This window comes from Gavialis gangeticus, unplaced genomic scaffold, assembly GCF_001723915.1.
Source record: "Gavialis gangeticus isolate Ggan-Ray unplaced genomic scaffold, GavGan_comp1, whole genome shotgun sequence".
Taxonomy (NCBI): domain Eukaryota; kingdom Metazoa; phylum Chordata; order Crocodylia; family Gavialidae; genus Gavialis; species Gavialis gangeticus.
Genome location: NW_017728996.1, coordinates 500749 through 521428, shown reverse-complemented (window position 1 = coordinate 521428; position 20680 = coordinate 500749). Strand labels below are relative to the sequence as shown.

The window sequence follows — 20680 nt, the reverse complement described above, 5'->3', positions numbered from 1 at the left end:
GCCCTGAGGGGAGAGGAGGAGACCAGTCTGGACGACTTCTGCACAAACACTACCCCTTAGCCTCCACCCTGTACTCCAGAGCTACAGGGCAGTGGGCTGGAAGCTCCTGCCACCACCCCCCACCTCGCTGTACAAATGGCTTCTTCACGGCTGGAACATCTGCCAGGCAAGGGAATCAGGAGCTCTTGGTTCAGACCCTCCTGTTGGGTGGGTGAAAGAGAATGCAGCCTCCAGACGCAGGCCTTGGGCACCCTGCTCTGCGCCAGCCCTTCTCATACCCTGCTTCTGCCTGGTAATGCTCATTCAGCCTTGATAGCCTCCCTGGACCACTGCAACACTGCTGCTGTGAGCAGTGTAGGACATGTGCCATGCCTGAGGACCATACCGTGCGCCCCCATGTGCTGTGTCCTGCTGGGAGTCTCCCGCAGCAAAGCACATGGAGACAAGCACTCGAACACGGAGTTACCTGCCAGTGCAGAAAGCTGAGCTCTTCAGGATCTGGTCTAAGGACCAGGGCAACATAAGTGTTTTCCCAAGAGCACCTTGCATGTTAGTCTTATCTAATGCACCTTCCGTTCCTGCTCCAGCCTGTCTGCAGTCTCTGCACGTGGTAGATGTGGCAAGAGCTTCAGCCTTTTAGAAAGAACAAAGATGCTCAGAAAGGCTCCAGGCTCTTCTGAATGTTTGCAGAGGGAGCTGGAAGCTGCCACCTGCACTCTGAGATCATCCAAATGGGGCAAAGGCTGGAGCAGAGCTGTCTGGCAGTTGCCTTTCAAGGGATGCTTCTCCCCTGCTGCCCACAGAGGGATCCGCACTAGTTGGCAGCCCACGCAGGCAGCCCCTGGAAAGCAACAGGATTGCATTCCTGAAGCTCTCTGAGAGGTGCTGGCCACACAGATGGCATTACCTACTGTCTTCCCCCACCTGACTGGATCCCCCATGCTGGCCCAAGTGGTTGTGAGGTCTTCCACCTCAAATGTCTGAGTGGCAGCAGTGTCTGTTCCACGCCCAAGACCTTGGTTGTGTGAGGCCCCTGAGCAGGGCTGTCAGGGATCCTGCTGTTCAGTGAGAACCTCGTACCATCTGCTTGGGGCGCACGGGCACTGGGAGTGGGTCCTGTTGGCAGCCCCTGGATGGGCCAGTTTCTGAAGGGTCTGTTCCACCCCTGTCGTTGTACCATTGGTGGGATGTGTGAAACAGCAGTGCCGAGGGTTTGGTGTGAGGTGAGTGATGCCCTGCAGGGGATAACAGGACAATAGAGAATATCCTAGTCGAAAATACAGCATGAAAACAGAACCATGCCCTTGACTCAGGGCCCCTTTAAGGACTGGCTGGCAGGCATAGCTGGACAAAGGGTTACTCTGGTTGCAAGGAGGCTGTTGGCCTGAGGATTCCTCCTGCCAGGACCCGAGCTGAGTGCCTCGGGCCTTCCACGTGCCTGTGGCTGCCCACTGGAGAAGGGAGCTCCAACTTCAGGCTTCCCTATGGTGCAGGCCAGTGCAGTTGGAGGGCAGCGAGGAGCTCTGTCCTAAGACTGAGTCTTGCTACAGGCTCAGCCCTTTACTGTGGCTCCAGGACAACCTTGGGTTATCAGCCCACGCCCAGACTTCTGGCTGGGTGGAGTTGTCTGCTGCACCTGAAGGCAAGGTCAGAGCCTGGCTCTGTGCTCCGAAGGCCCCTGCCCAGTGCTTGGGGCTCTGCATCTCTCCTGGGGAGCATCGCCCTTGGCTCCACATGTGGCCCATCCGTCACCATTGGTGCCAGCACAGACCGGCGTGGGCAGAGCGCTGGCTAACAGGTGCAGAACCCCAAGCATCGTGCCCACAGCTACCATTGTACTGCTCCACAGGCTCCCTCCTGGGTCCCCCGTGGCAGGACTCCTGTGGGCACTGGCTGTGAGCCCGGTCCAGGAGGGAGCGCAGCAGCAACAGCCCCTATTGGAGGCCTCCCTGGGGAGGCCTCATGCTTCCTACATCACAGGTGTCAGGTCCCAGCATTTGTCTGTGAGCCAAGGAGATCTTGGCCTGGGCACCCCCAGCTGGCAGCAGCTGAGCAAACTCCAACTGCGCAACCTATGGATCACTCGTAGAGATCCTATGATCTCTACGAACCTGGTGGCACAGTGTCCTGGGCTAGCAGCAGGAAGGCCATGTCCCTGCTGCTCCCGGCTGGCTGGGCTGAGCATGCGCATGCCTCTGCCTGCGCTGCCACTGCCTCACTGCTCCATGCAGGCATACTCCTAAAACCTGAGTCGTGGCAGGGCGGGGGCTGCAGGCCCTGGTTCTCAAAGGCTTCCCAGCCTGTGCCTGGAGATCATCAGCTGCTTGGAGCCAGCATAGGGGTTGCCCTGCTAGGCCCGGGGAGGCCGGTTCTGCTGTGCATGCCCCCTCCCTCCTGGCGCTGTGTGCACACTGAGCCCACCCAAAGGCAGTGGCAAAGCAGGGGGTAGGGCTGTTTGCTGCTCTCCACCGCACTAGAGCCAGGCCTGGAGAGCAGGGTATCCCCAGAGCAAGTGCATCACCATGGCCCTGGGTTTGGTGCATGTGACTGGAGGATGAGGGTCCTTGAGAGCAGCCTGGTTAGATGTGCCCCTGGCATCCTATGGGAACATCCAGGCAGCTTGAGGCAGAGGGGTGCCAGGCCCCATCTGGGCAGGACTGGTTGGAGACTGTGCTGGCTGCAGCAGCCCCATGCCTGCCACAGATGCTCCTCCCTGCCCAGCCCATAGACAGGTCCCATCCTGCTGCTGCCCCTAGTCATTGCTTGCTCTCAGGTGCTGCCGCCCCTTGGGCACTTCTGCTAGATGCAGCTGGGGAGGTGCCCCAAGCCTGGGGAGGGGGCACCCAGCAACCAAGACTTCTCTCTGACTGCCAACCTCTGCCACTGCTCTCCTGGGGGCAGAGGATTACTGCCCCATCCCAAAGCTCATCCCTTGGTGAAGGAGCGGGTGCCCTGCCTCCCACCACCCTGTGCAGGCCATAGAGATGTGTCTAATGTAGCCCTGTGCCTTCCCAGGGTCGCAGTGCACCGGGCTGTTCAGCACCACTGTGCTGGGAGGCTCCTCCAGTGCCCCCAACCTCCAGGACTACGCACGCAGCCACGGCAAGAAGTTTGCCACCAGCCTGACCTACAAAGACGGTACGTGTGTCCTCTGCACACAGGTGCAGCCGGTGTGGGGACTTGCTGCCCCAAGCTGTTACCAGGCAAGGCCTCCAGGCACATGGATCTGAACAGGCACGCATCCACCCATGCATGTGCCAGTGCCAGTTGCCTTGGATGCGTGGGGTGCACAGTCCTGACTGCCTGAGCATTGGTGGGAATGGGAGGGAATCCCCCAGCCGCTCCGAGATCGCAGGGCTCAGCCCTTGCTCTTGGTAGTCAGACCTTGCCTGCTGTGGAGGTGGCAGGGCCAGAGGCAGTGCTGGTCTCTGCGTGCTGGGAATTCCCGTGCGCTCATGGAACCGCGTCTGAGTCCCGCTCCTGCAGCTCCTCCCACTCCAGTTTGTGCATGGGTTGGGGCTGCCTGCCCTGCGTGCGGGGTGACCAGGGCAGTGGGGTCAGGACAACAGTGTGGGGGGGGCACCCATGGGAGACCCGTTGAGGACCCCGTGTTCTAGCAGTGGCACTTGGCCGATGGGGATGCTGGGAGGAGATGACAAGCTCCTTGCTGTCTCTGACTTGCCCCTGAAACTGCATGAAGACTGCCCAGCACAACAGGCTGCTGGAGTGCACGTTGGCTTGCCCCCACGTCGACCCATGCGCTGGTGGCAGGGGGCCGATGCGTTGCAGCACATGGAGAGCACCTGTTCACAGCATGCTGTTGAGATGCAGGGTGGGGCTGCCTCTGCCCCTTCAGCCCTGGAGCACAGGGTGCTGGGACAGGGGCTGGAGGACAGCTGACTGCTTCAGGCCTTGTAGGCACCTGTACAACATGAAATGATAGGGGCAGGGGGCTGGGCTGTCAAGCTGATGTGGAGAGGGTGTTTCCAGCTCGCAGAGAGCCCTGGCCCCTTGTCCCTGCCCTGCCCTACACTGGCTGCGGGTGTGGCTGCCTAGGAACTGCTCTGTAGCTCCCAGTAGCTGCTGACTGCAAAGGAAAGCGCAGGGACGGGGCTGTGCCCGTGGGAGTTCCCCTGCACAGCAGGAGAGGGCAGCAGCCACCAGCCTCAGGTGCCCACAGCACTGGGGCCAGGAGGCACGAGCTGGGAGCTGGACTGCAGGATGCAGCAGGGGCTCCATGTTGCAGGCAGGTGGGGCAGCTGAAGGCAGCCATGCCAGGTCACCTTCTCCCTGGAATATTCAAAGACAGCACCATTCCCTAGGGAGAAGCAGGTACAGAATTGACCTGCCTGAGGCCATGCATCCAGTTCAGCAATCGGAGTGCGCCCCAGGGCTTCCCAACCCCAACCCCAACCCCGTGTGCTGGGGCTGGAGCCAGGACCAGTCTGCAGCTTCCCACTTGCTGTTAGCCAAAAGCCTGGACCCTGGGCAGTTCCCAGCTGGCTGCGTGTGATCCCCGTGCCAGGCCCCTGCATGCGCCTTTTTGGAGGTCCAGGTCCTCATGGAGGGGCAGGTGTTACCTCATTAGACTTGTGGGTGCCTGGCCCTCCCAGGCAGGCTGCACAGTCGTGTACCTCTTGCACAGAGGCTGCTTCACGCTATCTCCGTCCCATGCCACTGGCACCTCCCTGTGCTGCCTAGGCGGCCAGGAGGAAGCTGGAGGTTTCCGCACCAGGCAGGAGGATGCAGAGGCACGAGGTGCCTTGGGGAGGCAGATCAGAGCAGAGGGAAGTGCTCGGGCTGGATACTTTGCTTACATAGGCAGCAGAGGAATCGCCCACATATGCTGGTATTTAGGCTGTTTCTAGGTTGCAGTCCCCTGCCCTGGAGACGCCAGCTGCAGCTTGCACTGTGCTTGGGTGTGTTGTGCCAGCTGTGCCTGGCGTATGCTCCCAGCACTGCTAGGAACGGTGCTGGTAAAGCGAGTGCTTGCCTTGCAGAGCACAACTCTGTCCCGGTGAGCGAGTCTCACACATGAGCCGAGGGCAGAGTAACAGTGCCGCACCCTGTGCCAGTGCCCTCTGGCAAGAGGTGGCACCACTGCAAAACGGCGGCTCATGTCTCCGTGCCCGGCACTGGGAGAATGCCGTGGGGCTGTCTGCAGAACAACAAATCCATGGCTGGTGGTGCATGGAAGTAACAGATGGTGCCATCTCCTTGGGGTGGTGGTTGGCCTCGGGCCTGCCTCTGGCCCCCTCAGCACACATCGGGGTGGGCTCACGCTCTGCCATGTTAGGCTGCTGGTGCTGTAGCGGCAGCACTCGGCCGGGAGCTCAGGGGCTGACTGAGGCATGAGACCAAATTCTCCTCTCATGGCTGACTTGGGGTAGAGAGAGTTCAGCAGCGGTAACATCAGCTTGCTTTGTTGCTGCCCTCTGTCAGGACCAGGTGGAGGACCTCGGTCTCCAGGGTCATCGGTACAGCAAGGGGTGCAGAAATGTAGCCGAGTCTTAGAACGTGCTGTTGTGGCTGCAGGGCCTGAGCATGCCTGGCCTGAAGCAGCACGCACATCCATGCCTGGAGGCACCTGGGGAGCTGCCCCTGTGTTGGGACCCCCGATGGGGGGGAGGCCATGGGGGGACAATGGAAGCATGAAAGAAACGTGTGAGAGCCACGAATTCCCAAGCCCCAGGAAATCTGACCAGTGGGCTGCACCGAACCCAGCTGGGGCCCGTCGCCTGCTTTCTCAGCCTGATCTGAGCCACCCTGCCCTGTTGGCTCTGAAGGGCAGCCTGAACTGTCTGGGGGGCTTGGGCCTGGCTGGTAAGCTACGGAAGTGGGAAACGTGTCCCGAGAGCCCAGCCCTTTGTCCCATTCAACGCTTGAGTCTGCTCGTCTCTCTCACTGCGTAACTCGTGCAGAGCGGGGCCTGGCCTGTGCGCTGAGCAGCAACGTGGGGGCCAAGGCAAGTGGCCAGACCCCCTACGTGGCCATGGCAGCAGTGGGGCCGTGTCCAGGCTCATCCTGGTCTCTGTCAATCTGACTGTCACATTCAAGTCCTTGGCGCTCTGCTTAGCCCAGGCAGAGGGTTGTGTTTGGGGCTGCGGCTTCCCACTGGGCTCTCAGTGGCTGCGGGGAAACAGTCTCTTGGGGACTCCCCTGTCCCCAGGAAGTGTGGAGCAGCTGGGCAGTGTTGTGCTTTGCTTCCTCTTGTGGCATCGTGCCTCCCTGGGTACCGTGTGGCATCATGCACGCCCTAGTCCCCCGGATGCCAGGGTGAGGCCAGGCACCCTCGGGGCCAGGCATGGGTGGGATGGGAGGGCCTTCCGGGCTCCATCAAGTGATGCAGACACGAGGCACAGCAACACGTCTGGGGAGCAGATGGGCTCAGGCCAGTGGCAGGTTAGCCAGGAGCGAGCTGGAAGCATGCGGAGGCTTGGGGCACCCCGACAAGGCCGTTAACTGAGACGATGTGTTTTTATTTCCTCAGAGCTCTTGTCTATGCCAGCCGTAAAACGATTTTCTGTGTCGTTTGCAAAGCATCCGACTAATGGTACGTGTGCTTCCTTGATTTGACGTTCCCTCACACTTCTAACCCATCTGCACGTCTCAGTCTCTGCACGTCTCCTTTGGTGTCCCCCCCCCTCCGGCCTTCTCATGTTCTCTGCGCGTCTGTGTCTGGTGTCCGACTGTGTCTCACCTTCCCCATTGCCTCGCTGTGACTAACTCACTCACTCATCCTTTGTGTAACAGCCCGGAGGGGCCGGGGGGGAGGCAGGAGGCATGCCCTGCCTGACGGGAAGCCAGCGCCGTGGCTCCTGCAGCCGAGCAGGAACAGGTTCCTGCAACGCTCCGAGCTCTGGGTTGGCATTGGGACCTTGCCCTGCGCTCGCCAAGGAGAAAGGTTTCTGCCCCATGTCGTGGCGGATGCTGCGCTGCAGGTTTGCAGCATCTGCTGCAACAGCCTGACTGCATCTGGAGAGTGGCAAGTGAGGCTACCCTGTCTGCGGTGGGGTCAGTGTGGGGAGTGAGTCTTTCAGAGGTCAGGAGGACCCAGTGCACGAAGCATGGATGGCGGTACTGGGTCCCTCACTCCCAGCAGGCACCTGTGGCAGGGAAAACAGTAAGGAAGCCACAGACATGTTGGACACGTGTGCAGCACACTTCCCCAGCATGGGGGCCCTGGCCACGCTGGCTCCCGCCAGCATGGCTGTGTCCTGGAGTTGGCCACCCGCTGCCCCCCAAGGGTGGGTTGGCCTTGCCTTGGCACGTGCACCCCTGCTCACAGGGCCCAGGCTGGAGGAACTCACTTTTAATCACGTGCATGCACCAGCCCCAGTAGTGTGGGGCTCTGGGATGAGCCAGGTGCTGAAGGGCCCTGTCCCTCCCTTGTCCTGTCTGGGCCCTGTGGGCTCGCCCCCAGGAGGAGGCAGGTATGACTGAGGGTCGGGAGCGTGGCACAGCTTGCTCCGCTGCCCCCAGGCCAGCAGCCATCGGGGGGGTGGGTGTGTGTCTGATGTGGCTTCTCATGCCCCTGCATCTCTGCTTCATGTAGCTACTAACCTGGTGCCCAATCCCATGCCTCTGGCAGCGAGGACAGGTGGCTGCTCCTTGCCTTGTCCACCAGCTTGGGAAGTGCTGTCCACATCTTGCACAAGAACGTTCAGAAAAGGTTTGGTGCCCAGCTACTGCTTGTAGCCATTCCCCCTTCCTCCCACTGCTGGCAGGGGCAGGGCTGGAGCAGATGTCTGTAGGCATCCGTGCAAGTCCTTCCGTTACACGCAGACTGGGCAGTTTCTTTTCCCTTCATCCTGGATCTTCGTGCTCAGTAAATAGTAGGAAATCCCACCCTGCAGTCTGGAGGGTAAAGCTAAGGTCAGAAAAAAGCAGAGGCTGGAGTGAGAGATCCAGGGTTGGCTCTGGGGGTCTGCATGTCTCCCAGGAGGCATCACAGAAGGGTGGGTGTCCCCTGAGCTGTGGAGGAGCTGCCAGCTGGGACAGTGTCTTGTTTCATGCCACTCGCTGTGATCACTGGACGTAGGCTGTGAGGACGTGGCAGGGTTGTGTGCGCAGAAGGATCATGCTCTCACATGCAGGTAGAGCAGGCCCTTGGGGATCTGTGCTGGATGTGGGCTGCTGCCTCTCCTCCCAAAGAACTGCCTTGGCTCTCCCATGCATCGCAGGCAGGAAACGGGACCGTGTGACTTGCTCCCCGGGCAGCAGCATATGTCCCATCTGGCCTGGAGCTCACAGGCCAGAAAGGGTCCCATGTGCTTTGGTGCATGAAGGGACAGGGCTGGGCTCTCCACTGCCTGCCTACAGGGCATGCACAAGAGCAGCACAAGGGGCCAGGGCAGTGCTGGAGTGTCCCTCCTGTCGAGAGAGCTCAGCACTTTCATGCCCTCGAGTGACTGTAACTGGCTGAGGCCTTGGCGTTTGCAGAGCCCCTGCGCCGTCTCTTCTGAGCGGAGCCTGGCTCAGTTTTCCCGGCCTCCTCTGCTCCCGGCCTGTAGCTCCTCACTCCTTCGAGTGGTGCGGGGGGACTTGTTGCTCAGGGCTCTGGCCTGCGAGGCTGGATGCGGGTCTCAGCTCCGTGGTAGAGGCAGTCCTGGCCTCAGGGCTGCCTCCATGTTCTGTAGCCCAACCTGGGCCTGGTCTGCAGAAATGCACTTCTGGGGCTTGTTTGTTCTGGGGAGAAAACCTGCCTGACTCCCTCGGCGCACGGGGTGGGGCAGATGCTGGCGGTGGGTCCCGCACGCGGGCTCAGTCCCACCGCACAGCCCTGATGGCTGGAAGCTCCCGGTGTGTTGTGGGGGCACGTGTGACCTCCTGACAGGTCTGGGCTGACAGCGGGTGGGCACTACTTGGTGGACAGCGTCTGGAGGGCTGCTTGAGCTGGGGCTTGGCCCCCCCTCGCCTCCTCTGCCCTCCTCACCGCTTCTCCCCCTCACTCTGTGGCCCCCTCTCCTCCAGATGAGCTCGAGCCCCGCCACGTGGCCCAGCTGCTGCGCCGCTTTTCCTCCGACTATGCCATGAGCCGGAGCCTGTCCCTGGACGCCGCGCTGGCCCGCCACCTCCACCAGTGCTCCTACCACCTGCGCCTCTTCCGGAGCTGGCTGATCTCGGGCCAGGAGGACATGGAGTGCCTCTACGGTACCGCACGCTGCCGCCACCGCTGCCTGGCGCTGTCTGCTTGGGAATGTACCGCGTGCTTTGCTCTGAAGCGAGAAGCACTCACCCCTGGCATCTCTCAGGCCTGTGGGCTGGCGCTGCAGGGAGGCGCATGTGCTGCTGCAGCCGGGCAGGTCTGGACCCTTCCCGTGTGAGCTGCCCTGGCTGTGTGCATTCCTGGCAGTCATGTGTTGCTGCCTCCCTCCAGCCAGAGTGGGCTGTGCTCCCCTATGCAGGGGCACGCTTGTCTGTCTGAGATGCTGCTTAGAGCCCGACATGCCTGCCTGTGCCCTGTCTCCAGAGGTGTGCTCCCCTGGTCCCCAGCTTAACTCAGGAGGAGGGAAGGTGGGTGCCAGCTGTTGGAAAGGCTGGCGACTTGGGAGCCGTAGCATGAGGCTGGCACGGCAGCAGGAGGACCCTGCTATAGGCACAGGGAGAGTGAGGTGCTCGTGGTGTTTATGCCCCTTTCCAGGGGCAGTGGGCCAAGAGCTCTGTGTTGCATGGCCTCTGCCCTGTCCCCGAGGCACTTTGCTGGGGGGAGCAGCTGGGCATCTCCATGCCAAAGCCCAGGGCCGTGAGGGCTTCCAACTCGCCCTGGCCCCCCGAGGTTTCTCGGCCTTGGAGCACAAGGCATTCTCGGGGATGCCCTCCTCGTGGCTCTGGGGGCAAGGAACCAGCCTGCCAGGGTCAGCCTGCTTCTGAGACCTGCCTGGCGCATGCGGCTTCTGAAGCGTGCTGTGCTGCATGGGTTGGCTGCTGCTTCGGCCACAGGAGGGGGCAGCCGTGGGCCGGTTCAGCGAAGCCGGTTCCAGGTCTGCTGCTGCTGGAGGAGAATCCCCCTCCGCAGCCTGTGTCCCCCCTTGCCCAGCTCTCGCCGTCATCCAGCAGCTCGTGAAGGCTGCTGCTGTGCAGCCGTGACTGGATCCGTCCTTGGTCTCCTAGCAACAGCTAAGGAGAGGCAGGACCGCCGAAGGGAAGAGGGATGAGCATTGTCCCAGCTGGACAACTTGCTCCTCTTGCTCCTTCTCCCTAGGCCCAGTGCTCAGCCCGATCCCCCGCGTGTTGCATTGAGGGTGCTGGGGCAGCCCTGGCCCAGCCCCATGGCAGGATCATTTGCGTCGCATGCACGGAAATGCAGGTCTCGCAAGGCCCCCTGAGCAGGACTGCCGCAGGAGCCCATGGCAGAAGTGTGCTTGGAAGCGTTGCCCAGCCTAGGCCTGCACCAGGCCTGAATGGCTCAGCAGTGTCTTGCTTGCCGTGCACAGAGGTTTTGCCCAATCCACTTCCCTGCTCCCAGCCTTACTAATCGGTTTCTGTGCAGCACTCCTATCATGCAGGAAAAGCGCGCATGTGTGTGTAAAACAGGAAATTCCAGAGCAAGAGTCATGCACTCGTGTGATTTGTGAATGCATCTCTGATGGTTTAAAGCCCTTCGTTAGCATGCTTGTGGTTTGAGTCAGGGAGTTTCACACCCAAAGTGAGAAGGTTCTCATTCAAAAACGCCAAGTGTCAGAAAATCTGGTCTGGAAAATGACCTCAGTATTGTGCCGTGGCTGGTGCCCCAGTGGCTAAAGATACTCACGCTCCCCGGGTTGTGACAGCCATCTGTGCAGATCTCCATGGGATTCACATATGGAACGAGCACAGTGGGCCGTGATGAGATCTGAACAGTGCAAGCAACCAGTCAATCAGGGAGGGAGAAATGAGGACTCAAAGCAGTTGCCTCCGGCTACTCTCGGGTGTCGCTGGGATGAGACGGACAAAAGAGACGCAAGCGTGCAGAGGAGCTGCTCCCTGAGGGCCTGCCTGCTGTGACTGTCCCCTTCCCTCCTGGCGGGGCAGCCTGCCCCCTCCTCACCATCACTGCAGTCCTGCTGCAGCAGATCAAAGGGCAGCAGAAACCCTTGCCTGCACGTCCCGTCAAATCAAGGAGCCCTGTTGCTTCCAGCTCGGGGCAGTCCCAGAGCCACTCTCATCCACAAAATGTTTGAGGCAGGAAGAGACGAGGGCTTTGGCCTATCCCAGGGCTTCAGAGGACGGATGACCTGCCTCGGGTCTCTGCCCACCATCACCCCGTCCCCACGGCTGTGTGGTTGGCACGTGACTCCTGACCCAGACAGGAGTTGCAGATAGCGACCAGCCTGGTCCATGAAGGCGGCACTGGGACCCCTCTGCACCAGCTCTGGGCTCCCTCGTGGGAGTACTTGCACAGTGGTGTCTTGCTGCAGTGGCAACCTGCATGGGCAGAGCAGAGGTCCCCATCTGGCTGACGGGCTGTCAGGAGCTCGTGTCCAAGGTAGCGTACAGCGTACATCAGAGCCCTCCTCTGCTCCACTTGGGACTGTGCCAGGAGAAGGCATTAATCCCTGCATGGAGAACAGAGCGGTGGGAGCTGTGTTGTCGCAGCAGCTGCAGCCTGTCAAGGAGCCCGAAGGGTTTTGGGCAGCGCTCAGTCTGCACGGACCCGCAAGCCAGCCAAGGGAGGTAGATGATAACTTGTCTCCAACTTCTGGGCCCTTGGGTGGTCACAGGTCCAAGCTACATGACATAGCCCTGCACAGCCCACTCTGGATGAACTGGCTTCAATCCTGCAGGCAGCATGGCAGCATTAGTGTGGACTCAGCCTGGCTGAGCAGCAGATCCACTTGCACCGATGCAGCTGCAGCATCGTAGGACTGGAGCCAGTGCCAGTGCCTGTTCAGATCCACAGACCAGCTGGAATAAAAAGGCTTTCCTAGGGGCTCGTTGACCTTGCTCAGGCAGGGAGAGAAGTCTGGTGGGCTCCTGGCCTCAGGCTCTGCCAGCACCTGTGCAGACTTACCCAGCCCCTTTGCACGTCTGCAGTGGAGAAGAGCCATCGTCTCTGCTCCAGTGAGGCCAGGATGCATCAGCGCGCAGGCCTCGCAGCACCCTCCCAACAGCCTGCTGCCATCTCGGGCCCTGCAGCAGGGTGGGTGCGCTCCGTGTGCCAGGGCAGTCTGCCTTTGGGGAGCACGCTCATCAGCTGCAGGCTGTGGTGCTTCCCAGTGCAGGCACTTGTCCTGAAACGCCCTAGGCAGGTGTGACTGGGCGTGTCTGACCAGAGGGAAGGCCATGCACTGGGCTGGTGCAGCATTTTTCCTCCGTGGTTGCCAGGTTGCTGTGTCTGGTGGACGCTGTCTCCCACGTCCAGCGGGCCTGTCGCACTGCTCACCCAGCAGATCAGCGGGTGCAGGGAGCAAGCTCTTGCTTTCCTTCTACAGTTCCCAGAGGCCTCAGGCTTTTCTTGGCCCCAGGATTGGAGGTCAGCAGGTGTCAGCCAAGCCGACAGCAGTATGGTGCCTGCCCACCCAGGGTATCACTGCTGTGCACGTTTCCACACTTCCCTGTGCTGCGTGCAGCCTGCTCTCTCGGGGGCTCTGGGGTGCCAGCTCTGACATCCAGCTGGCCCCATAGCTGAGGCTCTCGGCCGTGGGCTGGAGCCATTCCCAAGGATGGCAGGCATCCCTGTGAGCCCGGCTCCAGCCCAGTCCCTCCCTGAGCCCCAGGCACCTCACGGCCCCTGAGCAGCAGCCGGCTCTTCCTCTTCGGCGTGTTTCCTGCCCCATGGCAGGGCTGCGCATGCTGCTGCCCATCTGGGTAAAACAAGACCTGCTTCCAGCAGTGCCACCCCACCAGACTCCCCATCGCTGCAGTTGTTGGCGCATCAGGGCAAGCCTGCTCCAAGGGTGCTGCTCATGGACTCGCGCGTTTCAGGACAGGGGAGATGCGGACTGCGGCCCATAGGGAGAGAGCAGGAGCTGGCCCTGCCATCCGGTGTTTCTACCGGGCCAGGGTGCTGCACCCAGGGCTGTTCTAGGCATGTCCCTGCTTCGCAGGAGTTGCCCCAGTGCCCTTCCTTTGGGGCAGGGCTGGCGCAGGTGGGGCTGTTCCCTTGGGGCGCTGTGCTGGATGCTCGGGGCTGCTGCTGCCACCCCAAGGCTGCATGCACCCCTTGGGCTCTGAGCACAGCGCCTGGCGGATCTCTGCCTGACTCCGCGGTACATCGGGGCCATCGGTGGCCGGGCGGCCTGGTCCGTGAGGCAACACGCTGGCAGCAGGAAAGGAGTCTGGGGCAAGAGGGGCATGGGGGGGAGGGTTGGGCAGCAGTCGCATGCACTCGGGCTTGGTGAGATCTTGCCTGGCCCACGGGGCTCAAAGCTGTGGCTGTGGAGGACTGTGAGGCTCTTGCTAAGTGGTGGCTGGCAGATGGTGCAGCAGCAGGCACGACACTGCGACGGGAGTGGGGGATCCTTTGGCTCCTGGCAGGGCTTTCCTGTCGATAACCTCGGCAGCCTGGCAACTCTGGGGGTTTCCTTCCTGTTGCCTCCAAGCGTGGCACGGTGGCTGCAGTCTTCTCTTGCTCCAAGGGTGTCGCAAATGGCGTGAAGTCCCTCCAGCCACCCTCCCAGCATACAGCGCATCGGTGGGCTGCTCCCCTTGCTGGGGCAGTGCTTGGTGCCAGAGCCTGCCTCCCTGTGCTGCTGGGGCTGGCAGCATGGGGCGTTGATGCTTCCCACGTGAGCTGGGAAGGGAAGCTGCCGCGTGGCCCTCATGCACGGTGAGCCGGGTCCTTGGTCTGGTTCCCGGGCCATAGATCCGCATATGCAGACCCTGCCACCAGGCGCTGCCCAGGAGCACGTGTGAATGCTCCTCTGCATGATGCCCACAGCACGGGACATGTGAAACGGGCTGGGGGTCGTCATTGCTGGGCTCCGCCTTATCATGGGCTCCCTGTGCCTGCCCTGGGGTCGCAGGCTCCGTGTCCTGTGTGTTGGTACCACAGCAGCACCCAGGCACTGGCTGGGCTGCAAGTGGTACAGGTCATAACGAGGGCTTGTGCTAACGATGGGTGCTCAGTTCTCCCCTGGCAGAGCACCCATCTGTCCTGGCCAGGGCCTGGTGGGGACCAGTGTGCCCCATACAAGAATTCAGGCAGGAGCAGGGCGCAGTCTTGCAAGGAGGCTGGAGCTCTTCCCCCACTGGTCTGCAGCCCTTTCCAGCCATGTGCTCCTGAGGGCCTGGGACACAAGGGCCCCTCGGCTGGGCCAGCTTTGGCTGCGAGTCACATGCACTTTTGCTGTCTGTACCCGGCCTGGCCTGGGCCCGTGCTGCCTCCCTCCCTTCTCCAGGGTCAGGGTCGCACTTCTTGCCCTCCCCTCAGTCCCATAGGTGAGCTGAACTTGCCCCTGCACGAATCCAGGCACCATCCACCAGCTGCTGCCACGGTCACCTCTGCCTCCGCCACTGCACGTGGATGTGGCTTGTGCTGCCTGCCCTCCCCTCCCCACCTGCATTCCCCTGCCACAATGCCTGCATGAGTCACAGTGAGCATCTGTGCACCCCACTCGTCCATAACCATTGCTGAGCACCTGCCACACACAAGCTCTGCCCCTTGCTGCTGTGCTGTTAGCCCCACTCGGGCCTGACACGAGCTCTGCTGGGCAGGGACTAGGCCTCCTGTCTGCCTCCTTGTTTCTCTGCTCGGGTTGTGGTGCAGCGTGCCCATGGGCAGCATGCAGGAGCTCTGGGCAGGACACACCTCCTCACCCTCCAGCTGCACCATATGCCAGCGCCTCGCCCCGCACGGGTGCCTGGCAGGCGGCACCAGGGTGGCACAGTTGCCTGGGGATGCTGGAGAGTTCCTGTCGGGCTGGGGCCACTGCCACAGACGTGATCCTCTCTGCGCGCGAGGGCAGACCCGAGCCGTGGGAGCAGGTGTTGAGGCAGGAGTCGCCTGAGGGGCCCTGGGCCTGTGCAGCAGCGCTGTGGGGGTGCTGCCTAGGAGCTGGGGAAGGCAGTGTGGCAGGGTGGCTTGGAGGCTGGGTGGGTGCCTGGAGCCATAGGAGCATAGCAGCTGCCCCCAGGAGCAGTGGGTAGAGGTTGCCTGCTGCAGGGCTGTCGGCTCTCGGGGATCCCAACTGAGCTCTGAGCCAGGAGCCCTGTCGCTCCTGGCCGCTGTGTTCTGGGGGCTTCTGAGGGCTGGTGGGAAGGGCAGGGAGGCCACGAGAGCAGCCTCCAGGTGCAGGGCTCCCTGCCTCCCTCATGCATACAGCAGCCAGCCCTCCTCAGACACGAGCGGGAGCCCCTCTCTAGCCCTGACCTAAGCCAGTCCCAACAGGGCTGCATGGCCCATGTGCTTCCTGCCTGGTGCCATGCATCCTCCGCCCACTCCTGCATGTGCCTGCTAGTGGCATCTCCCTGGCCTAGCTCCAGTGAGCACTGGGCTGGAGAGGGGGCCTGGCCTGCCTGGCTGGGGACAGAGGGGCTGGAGGGGGCCCTGGTCCTGCCCTGCCAGGGCCAGTGTCACTCAGTCTCCACTCGCATTCCCAGCAGGTTTCGAAGGCTGCTCCATGGTCCCCACCATCTACCCACTGGAGACGCTGCACAACTCCCTCTCGCTGCGACAGGTCAACGCGTTCCTGACGGCACTGTGCCGCAGCTGCAGTGTCTCGCATGCCCGCTCGTCTTCAGGTACTGCAGGCATGGGAGGGCTAGTGACCTGCGGCACGCCTCAAGTGCCGGCAGAGATGGGCAAGTTGGGCACGTCCAGGAGGCTGCCGGCCCAGAGCTAGCCTGGGCTGGGGGTGGGAAGGGTAGCCCTGGGGATCCATCGCTGTCCTGAGCCGCGGCTGCAAGCTGGGCTGTGCAGAGTGGGGAACTGACTTGGGCTTCACCACGGGGAGCCTGCAGCTGCCAGGAAACAGGCTGCCCTTGGCCTGGCAGACAGCTCTGTGACCGCAGGCCCGGGCAGCACTTGCATGTGACTGGCGGGCACCGGGGCCAGCCACGCCTGAGGTAGCCTCTTCTTGTGGCAGCCCTTTTCGACTCCATGATGGGGACCCCGGCGCCTGGGGACCCGTTCCTGTCGCAGAGGATCCTCTCAGCGTCTGCCTTGCCCCTGCGCCCGCGCTCGGACAAACCGCCGTGGTGTGAGTGTCCTGGCAGAGGGCCTGGGGGATGGGGGGGGGAATGGCTGAAGGTTGGGGAGGGGCGGAGGCAGGTCTGGCTGCAGAACGGTCCCTCGGGCTCCCCCCCATGGGCATTCAGCACCAGCCTAGGTCCATCTTCCCCATATTGGCCCTAGAGGCAGGCCCCGCTCCTGAGCTGGAGAGGGCCTGGGCATCTTTGCCTTGAGTTTCTGGCCTCATCCAGCTTCCAGGACAGGCTGACATGGGGGTCCCCTGTGACCCGTTCCCTCCTGCCCTGCCCTGGTGTTGTGGCTGCCCACGGCGGGCACCAGGTCCCCACGGGATGTGGGCAGTCTCCTGTTCCAGGGAGACAGCTGCAGAGCAGCCATTGCAGCTGCCTCCTCGTGGGCTGAGGCCAGTGACCGTGGGGGCATGGACTGAACTGCAAGCCCCAACCCCAGCCTGGCAAAGCTGGGCCCTGGGCCGGGCAGTGGTGCCGCCTGTGCCACGGGTGGTATCTGTGCTCGTGCAGCCTGCCAGGCCCTTGCACGGGCAGCGCTACTCCCCAAGGCAGGGCACGGGTGGTGGGAGCCACGGGCTGAGGCCATGTGCTCCGTTAGCCTGCGCTGGCAACAGGGTTGGGGTTGTCGTGCCTGTGGCCCCCAGAATGGCCCCAGGCCCCACTTGGGGTTAGCATCCCTGGGACCTGGCAGCTCCCCTCCACAGCACGGCTGGGGCTCAGGGTTAGGCCGCGGGTGGACGGGGGCTGAGTCTCGGGGTTGCTTTGCAGACAGCAGCGGCCCCTCCAGCACGGTCTCCAGCGCCGGCCCCTCCTCCCCGGCCTCCGTGGAGAACTACGCGCGCTTCAGCTTCACCGAGAAGCCGTCCATCAGCCCCCAGAGGAGCGAGGAGCGGCTGAGCGGCCAGGCCCCTGCACTGAGCGAGGGGGAGGCCTTGGGGCTGGGCCAGAGCGAGGGAGAAGGGGAGCCCCCCGAGCCCCAGGTAGAGGTGGGGGAGCCTGGGCTGGGGGGTGAGGTTGGGGGGCCTGAGGCAGGGCTCGCCGGGGAGCTGGTGGAGCCTGGCGAAGAGCAGGCCTCCGAGCTGGCCCCAGAGCAGGCGGAGGAGGGGGTAGTGGCGTGGGGGGAGGCTGAGCCCGCCGGGGAGGTGCTGGAGCTGGCCGAAGCAGGGCAGCCAGCGCCGGAGGAGACGCTGGCATCACACGACGAGGAGTCAGAAGGGGACGGCACTGGGCCTGGCCCCCTGGCTGAGGACACGGCGTCACAGCCCCCTCCTCAGGATGTGCACAACTAGCCGCTTCCTCCGGGCCAGCGGGGTGCATGAACCGCAGTCAGCGCCGCACACAGCCGGTCGCCACGTCTCTCCTGCCGCGGGCCCAGCCCCAGCACCAGCACCCTGAGCCCGGCCCACGCATCACGCACGGCACAAGGATGCTGGAGTCTGCTCCTCGCTGGCTGACCAGGACTGCCCCGGCCCCTGGCTGGGAAACAGCCCCAGGCCTGGCAGAGGGTCGGCGGGGAGCGGGCCACACTGGTGCTGGGCAGTACTGTGGCCCCTGGCACAGCTGCATCCTGGAGCAGCAGAGGTGGGGGCAGGGGGCTGCAGCTGCTGGGTGGAGAGGATGAAGGCAGGAGCTGGCTTAGCCCTGGCTCCAGGCAGAGGGGCTGGGCTGCGGCAGGCAGGCACCGGTGTCTTGACAGCCACGAGCTGCAGCCAAGCATGTAGAGCCAGTCTTCATGCCGGCTGCCACAGCAGGCCCAGGGAGGCAGCTGCCAGCACTGGCAGTGGGGTCCAGGCTCCCAGCTCTGCGGGGCTGTGTGGGTGCGTAGTGGCTGGCCTGGCTGCACTGCGCACATGGGCCGGAGCAGTGGGGCGAGCGGGAGCAGAGCCAGCTGGTGATGGCCTGTTGTAGGACTTTGCTGCTGCTGCTGCTGCTGCTGCTCCTCTTTGCTGCTGGGGAAGAGCCGGCAGAGCACAGGCTGGGCTCAGGGCAGCACCTGTGGCTGACCTGGGCTGGGCTGCAAGGGGCGCAGGGAATACGGGTCCGCCCCGTGTCAGGATGGGCCAGCGCTCACACTCAGACCATCTGGGTGTCGGGAGCTGAGGCTGCTGTTGAACAAATCAGGGTTTGTTAGTGAGAAACCAATGAGGAGAAATCTATTGTACATAGAGCAGAAGTCTATTAATATATATTTATGTGTACGTGGGGCACTGCAGGGAGGCCGGGGCTGCGGTGGGGCCTCTCCAGCCACCAGCTCCAGCGCCCGCCCGTGCACCCCTGTGTCTGGTGCTGGTGGGTCTCTGTCTGTAGGACTCGTGCTGTCTGGTGAAGCTGTACCCAAAGATCTCTGTGCTGTGTTGCTGTGAGTGTGTGTTCACAGTAAACATCTTTGCTGTGTCCTGTGTCCGGCTCTCTTTGCAGCGGCCCGGTGCAGGATGGCTACCACCAGCCCCGGCTGGGCTCAGTGGCTCCCGGTGCAGGTGGCACCGCTGGCAGCCAGGGTTGCCCCCGTCCTGCCCTGTCACAGGGATGCTGGAGCCTGGGAGCAGGCACTTGGGGTGGTGCATGTCAGCTGCTACTCTTCATCCCCTGCAAGGGACTGGGAGGCCAAACCCCCTGCCACCCCCGCTCTGTACCCAGTGCTAGTGCAGCAGCACTGTGTGCAGCTCTGGTGCATGTGGGAGGCCTAACACCTTTTAAACTGAACCTGGGGGGAGGCTGATCACATGGACGCTCGCAGTGGGGGTGAAACTATAATCCATGGGGACGAAATGAGAAGATGAGCACACGCAGGCACAGCAAGTGAAGGACACGTGCTTTTGTACCAGTGCCAGAGGTCTGTGGCCAAGGTGGCAAGTAATGGTATTGACATGAGAGGGGTCCAGAAATGTGGTGGCATGAGGAGAATCGGTGGGATGCGAACTACAGGAGTGCCAGAGCAGGGCATGGCGCTACGGCACAGACTGCAGCGATGTGAAGAGAGTCGGCTGCCCAACTGATGCAGGAGGTCCCAGTGTCTCTGCATAAAAATTGCAGGTTTCGATAGAAAAAAGTGTGTGTGGGGGTAGGCTATCGGCCCCTGCGCCAGGGCGCAGCCACAAGCTAGAAATGCCAGGGGAGCTGAGAGGCTGTGGCAGCAGGAGACAGTAATAAGGGGGGGGCTGCAACTGCTACCAACAACCCTGGGCCAGGAGACTGGGACCAAGTTTCTCCATGTGGTAACAGGCTGCTTCCTGCAGCAGTGGGTCCTGGGCCCCACCCAAGGAAAGGCTGTTGTTGAGCGCAGGGTTTGGTGGAAAGGGTAAGTGGTGCTGAGCTGCTCTGCAAGAGTGACTGCAAAACAGTTGGGTTTGATGTCCTTGCAGGAGGTGAGGGGAGAAGAAAAATCTACCAGAGCAGCCTTCAGCTTCAACAAGGGAGGGAGACTGCACCAAAAGGAGGCGGCAAGCAAGGGACCCGCTTACCAACACCGACCTGGAGCACAGAGTGATGCACGCTGCAAAATAAAATCAGGAGAGCGGGCCAACAACGTCGGTGTGGTGCAGGGCAGAGCTGCAGAGAAAAGCTGGCAAAAAGTGGAAAGCAAAGCCTAGTGAGGAAAATAGCTAGTATTCACCCTATGGCTAAACAGCCTCGGGGCCAATGTGAGTCCCGTAGTTAAAAAGGGCTCGAGAAGGGAGACGGACTGAGCAAAGGGGCGAGTGGCCGGCAGACAAAATGCAATGTAGATTATTGTAAAGTGCTGCACTGGGCAAAAGTAGCCCAGACTAGATGTCCACTTCGAGGAGCTCTGCTTGAGCTGTTACCACCCAGGAAAGAGATCTGGGAGTCATTGGGGGTAGTTTGCTAAAAATAGCAGCTCCGGGCTCAGCACCCATCAAAAAGGCACACAAAACATTAAGGACAATGAAGAACTGAAGTGTGAAGAAAATGGAAAGTCTCATAATGCCTTTTTATAAAGCCCCGGTGGGTCCACACCTTGAATACTGTGCTCAGCGCGGGTCCCTGCACTTCAGCCGGGATCGAGATGCCCTGGAGAAGGGCCAGAGAAGGGCAGCCAGGATGAGGAGGGCATGGAGGGGTTTCCATGCGAGGAGGCTGGAGGGGGGTTTACAACACACCAAACGGTGAAGAGGAAGCCCACAGAAACGTGTGTGGCCAGGCAGGATGGCGGGCGCGAGCAGGCAGGACAGTTTGTCCTTCTTCACCCGGCGGGAAGTCGGTGCGAGACGTGGGGGGCGCGCACGGGGCTGGACACGTGCTGGGAGAACGGGCAAGGGGCACGGCCTCTGCATCAGACCCGCCTGGGCCCTAAATGCTGGAGGGTGCGGGGGAAAGCCCCAGTCGCTTTCCCTTCCAGCCCCACTCTGCCCTGCGACGCGGGAGCCTGGGGCAGAGCCAGGGCCTGGCAGGGCTGCGTCGGGCTTTTACCTCACGCTACGGCTGCAGGCTGCAGCCGTCGTGGGCCCGGCGCTCCCCCTGCCCCCGCAACAGGTTCAGGGCAAAGGGCCGCCCGCGCCCGAAGCCCCCGGGCCGCGGCGCCTGGCTTGGGAGCAGCTGC

The 20680-nt window shown here is 62.3% G+C and overlaps 1 protein-coding gene across 1 annotated transcript in view; it reads left to right on the top strand.

Moving 5' to 3' along the window:
• PPIP5K1 (diphosphoinositol pentakisphosphate kinase 1) overlaps nucleotides 1–18516 on the top strand; it is a 54776-nt gene extending 36260 nt beyond the window's left edge. Inside the window, exons 16-20 of the mRNA XM_019503869.1 lie at nucleotides 3016–3138; nucleotides 6491–6553; nucleotides 15526–15663; nucleotides 16008–16121; nucleotides 16891–18516. Of these exons, the coding sequence (XP_019359414.1) occupies nucleotides 3016–3138; nucleotides 6491–6553; nucleotides 15526–15663; nucleotides 16008–16121; nucleotides 16891–17411 (959 nt within the window). The 3' untranslated portion in view covers nucleotides 17412–18516. The remainder of the gene's footprint in view (nucleotides 1–3015; nucleotides 3139–6490; nucleotides 6554–15525; nucleotides 15664–16007; nucleotides 16122–16890) is intronic.
• The last annotated feature ends 2164 nt before the right edge of the window (nucleotides 18517–20680 follow it).